The sequence below is a fragment of the Heteronotia binoei genome, chromosome 7 (assembly GCF_032191835.1).
Source record: "Heteronotia binoei isolate CCM8104 ecotype False Entrance Well chromosome 7, APGP_CSIRO_Hbin_v1, whole genome shotgun sequence".
In the NCBI taxonomy this organism is placed as follows: Eukaryota; Metazoa; Chordata; class Lepidosauria; order Squamata; family Gekkonidae; genus Heteronotia; species Heteronotia binoei.
In genome coordinates this window covers 71,563,568-71,575,966 of record NC_083229.1, presented here as the reverse complement: position 1 = coordinate 71,575,966, position 12,399 = coordinate 71,563,568, and the positions used below count along the sequence as shown (strand labels likewise).

Sequence of the window (12,399 nt, the reverse complement as noted above, 5' to 3'; positions counted from 1 at the left end):
GCTAGTCCAATCTCATCATATCTCAGAAACTAATTAGGCTTAGACCACCAAAGGACTCTTTGGTTGCTATGCAGAGGCAGGCAATGGCAAGCCATCTTTGAACATATCTTCTCTTGAAAACCCTAAGGAGGGGGGGGGGGTCTCCATAAGTTGGCTGAGCTTTGGCGGGGGAAGCTGGAAATGTTTGAAATAAAGTTGTCTCTGTTTCCAAAGCAAGGATGAACAACTTGCCTGTCAAAGAGATGGAATATACCCTATTATTATTATTATTATTATTATTATTATTATTATTATTATTATTATTATTATTATTATTATTATTATCATTATTATTATTATTATTATTATTATTATTATTAATAATAATAATAATAATAATAATAATAATAATAATAATAATAATAATTTTTTATTTATACCCCGCCCTCCCCGCCGAAACAGGCTCAGGGCAGCTTACAGGACATGGTATAGACCATGTTATAACAATAAATTGTGCAAGGGACACTGGGAAATCTATAACGCTCCCCACCATGGAGTTCAGATGCACATTTCATGGAATATTTCAGGAAGATGACTGCTAGCCCTGACCTGGATAGCCCAGGCAAGACTGATCTCATCAGATCTCAGAAACTAAGCAGAGTCAACGCTGACAAGCACGTGGATGGGTGACTTCCTTGGAATACCAGTTGGAGGTAGTGGCAGGCTTTATTCAGCCATCTCTCTGAGTATCCTAGAGGCCCCTAGTAGGGGTCAGTCTCCAGAGGTTGCCATGATTTTCAGTTGTGTGCATGCACACACAGATGCACATAAAAATACAAAAGAAGAAGATGATGACGACAGCTGCTGGTGATGGAGTTTGTGACCCCATGCAGGGAGTATGTACCCTGCCCAATAGATGCAATGAATGGATTGGGAAGCAAGTAAATAGGTTAGAGAATAAGTTCAGTTAACCATATTAGGTAAATTTCTGTTGTTTCTCCTTGTTTGGATAACTTTAAACCATTTAACCCAGTGTTTTACTTTTTGACCAAGTACTAGCTCTTGATTCTTTATCTCAGTGAGTGCAGTTTCAATTCCAGTTTCCTGTCTGTGGTGACTTCAGAAATGTTTGGTGACAGTGGATTGCTGTACCCCATCCAGGGTTCATTAAAATGGGCAGAAAAGTGTAGAGTGGGTAAAGAGCCATCTGTCAATCAGGAAGAAGCTCCTCAACTGATTCTTCCCACACATCAAGCAGTCTAACTATCGTGAAAAAGAGGAAGTGTTTTGTGGAGAAGATATTTCAGTAGGCTTTATAAAAACTTGCGGCTTCAGATGATCAAAAAGTCAGAATTTAGCATGGCTGGTGTTAGTGTGGTAGTCTGCAAAGAGTTCGGTGTTGTCCTTATATAATGGAAGCTTGTTTATGCTATGAAACCTCCATCAACCAGTATAATAGGAAAAGCATGTCGGTTATGCAGAAGACTTAAGAATCCAACCAACCATTTTGGTGATTGTGGAAAAGAAAATTAAAAGCTATCCATAAATTGTCCAACTAGATGACAATCATGTTATGCTTGAAAGAATCCTTGAATTTGAGAATTTTAGTGAGGATATGACTGCTTAAAATCAAAATCTTTGTATTTCTGAGGAGAAATAGTATGCCATTGAAAATATTACAGAAGGATTAATAAATGCCTGCTAAACTAAATATTACAGAAGGAATAATAAATGCCTGCTAAACTGACAAAGAACAACTTATACTAGGTGCTTTTATAGAGCTTGGCTATGATGCCAGCTTGATACATCCAACTTCATCTTTTGCTAATTCGTAGTTTCAGCATCATTCTAGATCAGTAGCACTTTAATAAGATATCATCGGGGTTTGTAATCTGTTTTCTCTGTAATTAGTTTTATTGGTTCAAATATATGTATTTTATACACTGTTGTACATCACATCACCTAGAGCCCAGTACTAGCCAGGATGGGACAATTCATTAAGTTAAATGAATAAATAATTATAATAAAGTGATCTGTGAAAAAAATGCTGCTGGACAATGATATATTTAGATTCTGAATTTATCTTGATACAAGATGCATCTTGCCACTTTCACTAGGGGATAAAGAAAAGGGTAAAATTAATTTGTCTAAACATGAAGTTTCTGAGGCCTGATATTCTAGAAGATGAATTAATCATTACAGCTTTCATTCAGTAATGCTGAACCATTCAAATGGTAGAAAAGAACAAGAGTCCAGTAGCAGGATATGAGCTTTCGTGGGTTATTGCTCACTTCTTCAGATACAGCTGGAATGTGAGTCCATCTGTCCTTATATCTTGGAGAGTGGAGTGATTTCAGATGCCAAACAACAATAGCAGGCATGATTATATTAGGTGTGATATGCACAGGGGTAGTAGGATTGGAGAAATCAGCATTAGTAATGTGACAGGAAACCTAGGTCTCATTTCAGTCCAGAAGGTTGCATTGTTTTGAGCTTCATTATCAGTTGCAATTCAGCAGTTTCTTTTTCTAAATCTCCCTTTGAAATTCCTTTGTAAATGTTTCAAAAAGAATGGTTAAATGTTTTTCTTCAAATGAAAGAGTTATTGCATTGATCTCACACAGTTGCTTTGAAAGCAAATAGTTGATAATATTCTTCATGAAATGTATCCAAGCAAGTTCAAAGTGTCAAAACCACTTTTTAATGTTAGGAGTAAGCCTAAGAGCGTTACTTAGGCCCCATTTTATTAAAGGGGGTTTAGTTCCAGGAAATGACAGATGTTCACCTGCTGACTGGTTGCTTTATGCACAAATTACCAATATTAAAACATTTGCCTTAGCTGATATGTTTCATAGTTCAATTCAGGCAGCTGATTCTTATATTTTAAGTCCTTTGTGACCTGAGATGTACATATTTAAAGGACAGCCTCTTTGAACCTATGTGCCAGCTCAGTTTTGCTCAGCAGTTTCTACACATAGTAGTACACACTGCTGCTCCCTATTCTCAGGTGCTTTCTGTCATTGCATGTATTCTCTTGAATGGGCTTTTGAAAGCAGTGCTGGATATATTATTATTATTATTAATTTGCATTTTTGAATTGCCTAATCCACACAATTGTGGGGCTCTAGGCAATGTACAGAATTATAAAGACAGTTTAAAAAAAACATAAAATCAATGTCCACACATATAATACATTAATTTAAAGTCAAGTGGCAAAATGTTCAGTTCCTTCCCACTTCTGGCCTGTGGGTGCTTCATGGATATTGGGGAGGGGGAGAGCCTTTTGGAAGGCTTCCAGACATGTTATTAGAGTGCCATTAAAGTCTCTCTAAGCAGCAAGAAATGCTTAAGGACTACAGTAGTATCTTGTTTTTACCGTAACTATAAATGCTCAACTTTATACTATAATTATAAACACTCAACTGTATTTTCAACAGTGCCTAAGTCACTTTAAGGCTCAGCTAGTATATTGGTGTTGAGGAAGTAAATAATGGTGCAAATTGGATTTTTGAAAGTTCTCCATGATATTCTGTCTGTCCATGAACTTGCTGTGTGGGAGTAGATTACATAGCTGCTGCTTTAAACATGAATTGCAATCTGAGCTAGTGTGAAATCTAGCAGTTTTATTACCTCTTAATCCAGCAAGCAATTGAAAGACCTTTAGTTTGGTATATATGTTTAAAGAAACAATGGGTTAGATCGTGCACTCGTTTTCCACTAATGCAAGGGGCAGCAGAGGAGGAAGGTGTTTGCTGTTACTTCTGCCTCCTACTGCAGATTCTCACATCACGCCCAGCACTGTTGCTTGAGATTGCTTAAACTGTGGATGCACAAGGGACTGTATCGGGAGAATCAGATAGACTCTATTGCAATAGCAGAGCTTAGCTTGTAGAACATTGGATCCAGCCCCAAAAACTAGAATTTTTTTTATTAGTGAATATTTCTACCTGAGGTTTGGGAGTCGATGTTTGGAAAATGCATGAACATATGAAGCTGCCTTATACTGAATCAGACACTTGGTCCATCAAAGTCAGTATTGTCTTCTCAGACTGGCAGCAGCTCTCCAGGGTCTCAAGCTGAGGTTTTTCACACCTGTTTGCCTGGACCCTTTTTTGGAGATGCCAGGGATTGAACCTGAGACCTTCTGCTTCCCAAGCAGATGCTCTACCACTGAGCCACCGTCCCTCCCTAGCAATGGGTATATTGATTAGCTCAGGTGTGTGTTCATCTAGAAAAATGTGTAGCTGTAGGCCTCTTAAAATAGAAAATATGTTAAGGTTCAACATTCAGATTTAGAACAGTGTGAACACGTATCTATATATTGTTAGCCACCTGTGACTCCCATCTGTGGATAGCTACATCTATGGATTGCAGCCACATGGAGGTAAACAGATTTTACAGAAAAATAGGGGCATTCCCCAGGTTTGCAGAAAAATCTGAAATCTTTGAAAAACTTCACAGGGTGGGGAATAATTTCCCCAAAATAAAGTAGCATTATCTGCCCAAGTGCAGAGAACATACTTACTCCAGCATTTGTTGGTGGTACAGGGAAGCTTTGCTGGGTTCAGCAGTGATGGGACAGTCAGGGAGCCTCATAGGGCATGCCATCAGCAGCAGCAGCACAACTCGTGAGGTGCTAGGCCCGGCTGCAGTATCAGTGGTTGCACAGCCCGGTGAAGGCCTTGAGTTGTGCTTATTAGCCCGATGCAAAAGTGGGTGGAATCCCCTGACAAGTATTGCAGGCCTACACTTGAGCTGCTCCCAGACAGTGCTGAGAACAGGGAGGGAGGAGGGAAGCCTCAGCAAGCCCACAAGGAGCATCTCCAGGTGAAGTGCTGAAACCAGGGATGGGGGAAAGAAAGCCTCAGCAAGCCCATACAAAGCAGCTGTGGAAAAGCTGCCAAGACTGAGGGGAGGCCCAGTGACTGCAGAGGAGTCAGGAGACTGCACTGGGCCCTGTGAGAAAATGGAGGAGGGGAGATAGGATCCCCCATGAGTATTGCAGGGCACTACTTGTAGTGTACTTATTTCTCTCTTTAGTAAAGGTAAAGGTAGTGCCCTGTGCAAGCACCAGTCGTTTCCAACTCTGGGGTGACGTCGCATCGTGACATTTTCATGGCAGACTTTTTACGGGGTGATTTGAAAACGTTGTGAAAGCAACGTCACCCCAGAGTTGGAAACGACTGGTGCTTGCACAGGGGACCTTTCCTTTCCTTTCCTTGCTATTGCCTTCCCCAGTCATCTACACTTATTTCTCTTTACCAGAACGTATTTTTAAATACATGTTCTCATTCTCTCTCTCTCTGCATGTGTGTGCATTTCGGTTTCTAGGCTGCCTTCCCCTGTGAAAAAGGGCTCATGATGGTGTTTGTACATAATTTCTTAATTAAAAACAGTAAATACATTAGTTAAAAGCAATAAGCACATTTTGACTGAATGCAATACATTGAAGATAACTGCTCTAAACTCCTGTACCAAACAATTTCCATCTCATTATTCTACAGTTTTGCAGAAACAGGTTTCTGGCTTTGCAAGTGTTTGTATTGTTTTATAAGCTTGTTAAAGCTAGGTATCTGAAAGCAAATATCAGTAAGAAAAAAGGTAATGTAGACTTGTCAGTCACACAAGGATTGTACAGGGCCTAATTGATATGGCAGCTGCATGTTAATGCTTATGTATTACTGGAACAAAGCTCCTTTGATGTGGTGCTTTAAAACCACCCTTGGGTGTACTTTCTGACCTGTTCAGAAACCATGGTAAACCTTATTTTGAGCGTCTCTTCTGATGCTGAAGTATTTTAAGTGTCAAGTGGTTAGTCGTAGTTCTGCATCTTTTTAAAACAGTGTCCAAACTTCTGTATCAGCAGACTGATTTTTTTTCTCTTTCATACTTTGCCCTTTTAACTGACAATTAGTGGCTCTTAACATTCCACACCTTAAGAGCCTATTTAGTCTTCAGTGAGTCATTTTAAGTCCCCCCCCCATTTTAGTTAATTCACGTTGTCATATTTTTCTGTATGTGTGGAGAGTCCTCCAGAGTGTACAGAGATCCCATGTGTTTATGGGTGTGGCTTGCATTATCCACACAGGACAAGGTAGTTTACTACTGGATATTTTTGAACATTCAAGAATTGTACATTGTAACTGACTTGTTTTCTGCTACATTACTAAAATCATAGTGATTTAAGTAACCAAAACAAATGCTTAGTTATGTCAAAAATCTGCTTTTGTGGCATGTTGGTTCCTCTTAAGTTTGGACTGCTGCCCTTACTTGGTGAACTTTTTTAGGCAACTTTTTCTTGTTAGATAAGTCTTCATTCACCTTTGGGTGTCTTCTCCCATCAAGTAAGAGAATTTAAGCTCCAAGAAATCTTCAGTCTATCAGGGCCTGCTCATATGTATGAAACTAGTTGCCTGTTCAGCAGCATCTCCAGATTGTCCACATCAATCAAATAAAATTCCAACTTATTGTGGCAACTACTTTACTTTCCTCATCTGCTGAAGTGTGCTTAGAGAGCACACGAAAGCTTACATTCTGAATAAAATTAAGTTGGTCTTAAAGGTGAAACTTGACTCCGATTATGTTCTACTGCTTCAGACCAACACGGCTCACTACTTGGATCTTCTTTACTTCATAAAACATTTTAAAGCATTTCGATAAACTACATTTTGTCTCTCAATACTACTGTGTATAAAGGTGATTGATTCATTTACATGTATTGAGGGCTTGTACAGTGCTTTTTCAAAAGTACAAACAGCCTTTTTCTCCAGGTCTGTGCTTGCAACAAACAAGGAAAAAGAATGAGAAGGAATCAAGGTAGCTATGCATTCTTGTGTGTTTTTCTTATCTCATTAGTTTTTCACTGCTTAATTTTCAGGTGGTAAGTCTCGTATACTAATGGTGAAGATCTTGGAAATGCATGAAGAATGTATTCTGTGCATAGCTATCTGCCATCATTTGCAACAAATTTGCGCTGACAGTTCTTCTGTAGAAGAAATTCAGCCGATAATTAAAGTTCTTTTTGCAAAAGAAACAGTTGCTCGTCTCAAGGCAGCCGCACAGGATATCATATGTATCTATCCTCCTTGGTAAGTAATACTTTAATTCCTTCTTTTATCAGAACAGTCTGTTGTACTGTTTTAGAAGGAACATAGGTGTTAGTATGACGTACTGTAAGATATTTAGCCTATGATTTTGGTTTGCCCAAGGAGCAGTAGCCGAGCATCCTTTACTTCTTCCCATTCTGCCTGTCCTTTCATAAATAGATTTATTTCTGTGTATTGGTGTCTGCTGTATTTTGGGAAGTGCAGGTAAGAGTTTAACCATATACATTGGCTTGGATTGCTTTTGCTTGTGGAGCTTTCTGTCACAGAGTCAGTCTTCCATTACAGAGTGTGTTCATCTGGCATTTAGCTACTTCTGCTCATTCAAAACCAGTATCATTCATTAAGCTGAAAACTGCTAGGTACTAAAGGAATGTGGTTTGCAAAGGAAGACTGTTTCCGCAGTGGACAAAGAAAGGTGCAAGCAGAAATAAGGCTTATGGTCCAATCTCTGTTTTTAGTTTGAAGTGTGAAATAAAGAAGTGAAATTCTAAAAATGGAAATGCCAAGTGCTTCAGCACATACTATAATGGTCTTTTAAATGATGAACTAGAAGTTTTTGGTATGACAGGAGATAAACTGTACCATGCTGTGTTTTCCAGCTCCAAACAAGGGAAAAAAGAAGCCCCAAACAAAAATCAAAGAGATTCTGCATATCTTTAGTTCCTCTATTTATCACATTGATAAAGACAAATTCCCTGGATCAGTGGTGCAGCAGGCAGATGAAGGCCAATAAGGGATATTGTTACTACAGAGCTCTTTGATACTGTATATATTTTAGAAGTTATAAATATTCAAGCAGACAAAGTGGGGGGGGGGAATCAACAGACAAATCCCTACCATCAAAAAGAGAGTTGTCTTTTTCATTCTTTCTTTGAAGTTTTTGCAAAAGCAGAAAGGGTAGAGTTCTGATAAGGGCAAAAACTACCCCATGATAAAATTCTACAAAATTCAGTCACTGTCAGTAAGGTCTCTGCTGCAAAAAAAATGTAGTCATGGAATCTGTAGATGATTACTCCTTCAAAGACCTTAAGAGTTGGAGATTTTAAATTATCCCTGAGGATGCTTCCTCTTGAGACATCTTTGTTTAGTTTGCATGTTTTCTCCCCACCAAGATGGAGCAGTAGTATTTGATAAGCCAAAAGGGAGTCCATAAGATTTTATTCAGAATGTTTTAATGTTTTAAATCAATGTATTTTTTATTGGTATACATTGCCCAGAGCTTGGCCTCAGCTGTGATGGGGTGATCCATTAATCTATAAATAAAATAAATAAAAATGGTTCATAACCTGTTTTGAGAGGTTATTTTTTAAAGAGGATAACTCATAATAGTCTCCTCTGAACTTTTCACACAATTCTTCTGTTCAGATTATAAATATCATTGGATATATTATGGCCTAATCTATTATTTTATATTTTTGTTAATGGAGAAAGTAAGATATCAAACTGTGCAGTGACAAAAATGGTTAGTGTAGGGGCATCAAAAATCTGGCCCGGGGGCCAAATCAGGCCCCAGAAGGCTCCTATCAGGCCCCCAAGCAACTGGCTATCATCTGCTTCCTTCTCCCTCTCTCTTGCTTCCAAAAGCCAGTTTGGTGTAGTGGTTAAGTGTGTGGACTCTTATCTGGGAGAACCGGGTTTGATTCCCCACTCCTCCACTTGCAGCTGCTGGAATGGCCTTGGGTTAGCCATAGGTCTGGCACAGGTTGTCCTTGAAAGGGCAACTGCTGTGAGAGCTCTCTCAGCCCCACCCACCTCACAGGGTGTCTGTTGTGGGGGGAGAAGATAAAGGAGATTGTGAGCTGCTCTGAGTCTCTGATTCAGAGAGAAGGGCGGGGTATAAATCTGCAATTCTTCTTCTGCATAACAGCTTGCTTTGCAAGGCTTGATCAATCGCACAGGATCTACAGAGCAAAACCTCTGTTTTCTGCATTGGCTGAGACTCCTTCCTTGGAGAGGAAGGGGTGGGGAGGAAGAGATTGCTTTGTCAGGCTGCCACAGTTGCACAGCAGAGCTACTGAGCCAAGCCTTCTATTGGCTAAGGCTCCTCCCCCTCATGGTCCCCTGGGGAAAGAAGGAAAGAACTTCCTTTGCCCAGTTCCCTGAATCCCATGGGAGAAATACAAAGAAAGCACCTTTAATACCAATGAGTTCTAATGTTTTAAGCATGTTTTAAGTTTTTTAAAAAAATCTTTAGTGTTTGTGTCCTTTATAAAGTTTATATCTCTGCTATCTAATCTTAATAGGTACACATATGGCCTAGGCCAACATGGCCCAGGCCAACAAGGTCTCATTTATGTCAGATCCAGCCCTCATAACAAAGGAGTTCAACACCCTTGGGTTAGTAGGTTTGTTGTCCACTGACATTTTAAAAAGTGTGTGTGGGGGGGTGGACAGTTTCGATCTTCTTCGTGGTCTCTGTGCATCACACTGATGGGAGTAAGGCGCCTGCGCCGATCTCGATCGGTAAACTTAAAAGCTGGAAGTTGGAAGAAAGCCTTTTCGCAACTGTGTTAATTTGCTTCTCCAGCAATCATGTTGGGTCCAGTATAACCTTGAGCACACCCGTAGCCACAGGGGGGTGGGCAGGCACAGCCCCTCCACTCAACCCCTCAACATGTATGGCCTCTCCTTTCCCTGCCAGGCAAGCGCTTGATTTGCCTCCCTCCCCACCACCATGGTGGCGCTCTGCTCACTCGCTCGCCCCCCTGCTTGCCATGACTAAAACTAATCCCTGGTGCCAGCTTCTTCTTGCAGCCCACGTCTGTGCATTTTGTTAAGAGACTCTCTTAGCAAAATGTGCAGGCGCGGGCTGCAAGAAGAAGCCGGCAGCAGGGCTTAGTTTTAGTCGCGGAGCGCAGGGTAGGGGGGGTGCAGCCACGGCGGCGGGAGGACGGGCAAGCAGAGCACCGTGTGGGGTGCCTGACTACCACTTCTGCCCCCACCCAATCTCCCCACTGCTGCTCTTACAGCCCCGCAACCCCCCCACGAATTTTTTTTTCTCTGGGGCCCCTCCACCAGAAGAGCCTCAGGGCCTGACCCTGAGGCTCTTAATTAAGTGGTCAATAGGCAGCTTAACTTGAGCGCAATGTCCTTCAAGTCCTACTGTCAAGAGAGTCTTCAGCTTGAAAGGAATCTCTCTTCTGGGTGTATGTTAATTTCTGTGTTCACAGGTGCTGTCACCTCTACAGGCTGGCTTTTCTCCAAGGCTGTTTGCTTAGACCAGCCTGATTAGCTAATAAACTGCAGCTGAGAAAAGTCAAGTAGAGTTGTCAGTTGCCTATAATTGGGGAAGATACCCTAGAGACAGCCTCATGATTGGTTGAAGAGGTTAATAGGTTGAGGCTAGGTTTCCCCATAACAATGACTAGGCAGGAAACCAGTTAGCTTCCTAAGCTCCACCTTTCTGCTTTAAGACTCTGCTTGTCCTGTACTCCAGACTGGCCAGAGGAACTGTGAACCCTGGATAGGGCTGTTGTGAATAATTAACTAGTTAAGTTTGTTGTTTTCTTGCATTTTTCCTTGCTGAGCTGTATACCTATCCCTTTTCTTTTAACTATTTGTCTTTGTATTTGTTATACATGTGGAGTGAGGTGGACGAAATCCAGATAAGCCTTAGCTGTGTTACCATACTCTTAGCCTGCTATCTTCGTACCTGTACCTTTCCAGTCAGTGTTACTTCTGTCTTTCCAGAGTTTAGTTTTAATAAAGCATTAAAACACTTTCAATATTCAATGAAGTATCAAAATACTTTTAGATGGCTCAGTCTAAATATGTATAGTGAAAAGTGATTTTTAATTTTTTAATCATGAATGACATGTCTGCCACCTGAAACAGTTTTTAATTTGTTAAAAAGTACGTGTCAATTTTTTGTGTCTTGGTGTAGTCAAAAGCCAAACTTTATTGCAGAGATTTGACTGCCAATCTAAATGAATATTACAGAGAAAGATGTGTAGGAGTGAACATTGGTTTTTTCCTACATTATAAGGTATTTATTTTCGGTCATGTTAGATCTTGCATTTTAAGATTGATAGGCAGAGCAAAATAACTTTGCCTGGGAGGAGGGTCTTCCCTCAGACTCCAGTCTTCTTTGCATAGGTGCAGAAGCAGGGTGGGCAGGATTTTTTTTAAAATAGCAAATAAAAAAAACAATTATGGCATAATTGGAAAGAGGTGAATTTGAGATACAGTAACAGGATCTCTTCTTAGCCACACAAAATTCACTCCCCTTACCATGATAGTTGAAACATAGAAGAATTCCTTAGAGCCTCTTACTGCCCCATAAGTCTTGAAGATTTCATTACTCCTTGCTAAACATGCCCTCCATAGTGTTGAAACCAGTTTGAAAAATGTAGTCATGATATGTTGTGGAGAGCCATCACACACCTCAGCGAGCTTGGATGACATGTCCTCCATCCAAGGGCAAGACCCCTCTAGATGTCATGCTCCTCAGGATCTTCCTTCTCAGGGCCAATCTCAGCCTAGAGTAAGCTGCATCATTTACTGCCCCTACTAATTGAAGAAGGGAAATCAGTCTGCCTGAAGGAGGAGGAGGAGAGTTGGCTTTATATTGCTCCCTTCAGTCATAGGGGCTTTCAATCTCCTTCCCTTCCTCTCCACACAACAGACACCCTGTGAGGTAGGTGGGGGGTGAGAGAGCTCTGAGAACTGTGATTTACCCAAGGTCACCCAGCCAGCTGAATATGGAGGAGTGGGAAATCAAACCCAGTTCTCCAGATTATAGTCCACCACCCTTAACCACTTCACAAAACCAGCACTACACCAACTGGTTTCAAACTGTCCTAGATTATAGCATAGACAAGCTCTGCAGGGAAGAATTCTCTAGCCACTTCAAGTAGCACACGTCCTACACTCACAGGGGTAGTATCAAGGCCTATGCTTTCTTCTGGTTTGTGCACTGTACTGGTAAAAGGTCACTTTGGAGAGAGAAATGTTCTCATTAAATCTCCACCTTGAGCTTGTATAAGTACCATTCTACTATTCCCAGGGTATAGATATAAACCAGATGACTATTTTTCTGTCCAGGAGACCTTAAAGGAAAAGATACTGTTCCCCTTGCCCTTATTTCTCTGGGACTAGGTTCTGTCATAAAATTGCCTACCTCCTCTTTGGCAGGGGACTTTGGGAGGCATTCCTGGAGGAGGCAGGGCCATCTCCAACACAGTGACATCACACAAGTGACATCATCATGTTGGGAATTGACACCCCGCGTGCTTGAACTCCAAGCAATGAATTCACCACTGGAGTTCAGGTGTCTCCCCCCGCCCCCATATACTTCTTACAGACAGGGTTTAAA

The 12,399-nt window shown here is 40.9% G+C and overlaps 1 protein-coding gene across 3 annotated transcripts in view; it reads left to right on the top strand.

Annotated features, from left to right (window-relative positions):
- Positions 1-12,399, top strand: part of SPIDR (scaffold protein involved in DNA repair) — a 293,362-nt gene that overhangs the window by 123,005 nt on the left and 157,958 nt on the right. For all 3 annotated transcript variants that reach the window (XR_009555667.1, XM_060243829.1, XM_060243830.1), the window contains exon 8: positions 6,857-7,067. Coding sequence is in view for 2 of the 3 variants with exons in the window: in XM_060243829.1 (XP_060099812.1) it covers positions 6,857-7,067 (211 nt within the window). In the remaining variant the exon portion in view is untranslated. The remainder of the gene's footprint in view (positions 1-6,856; positions 7,068-12,399) is intronic.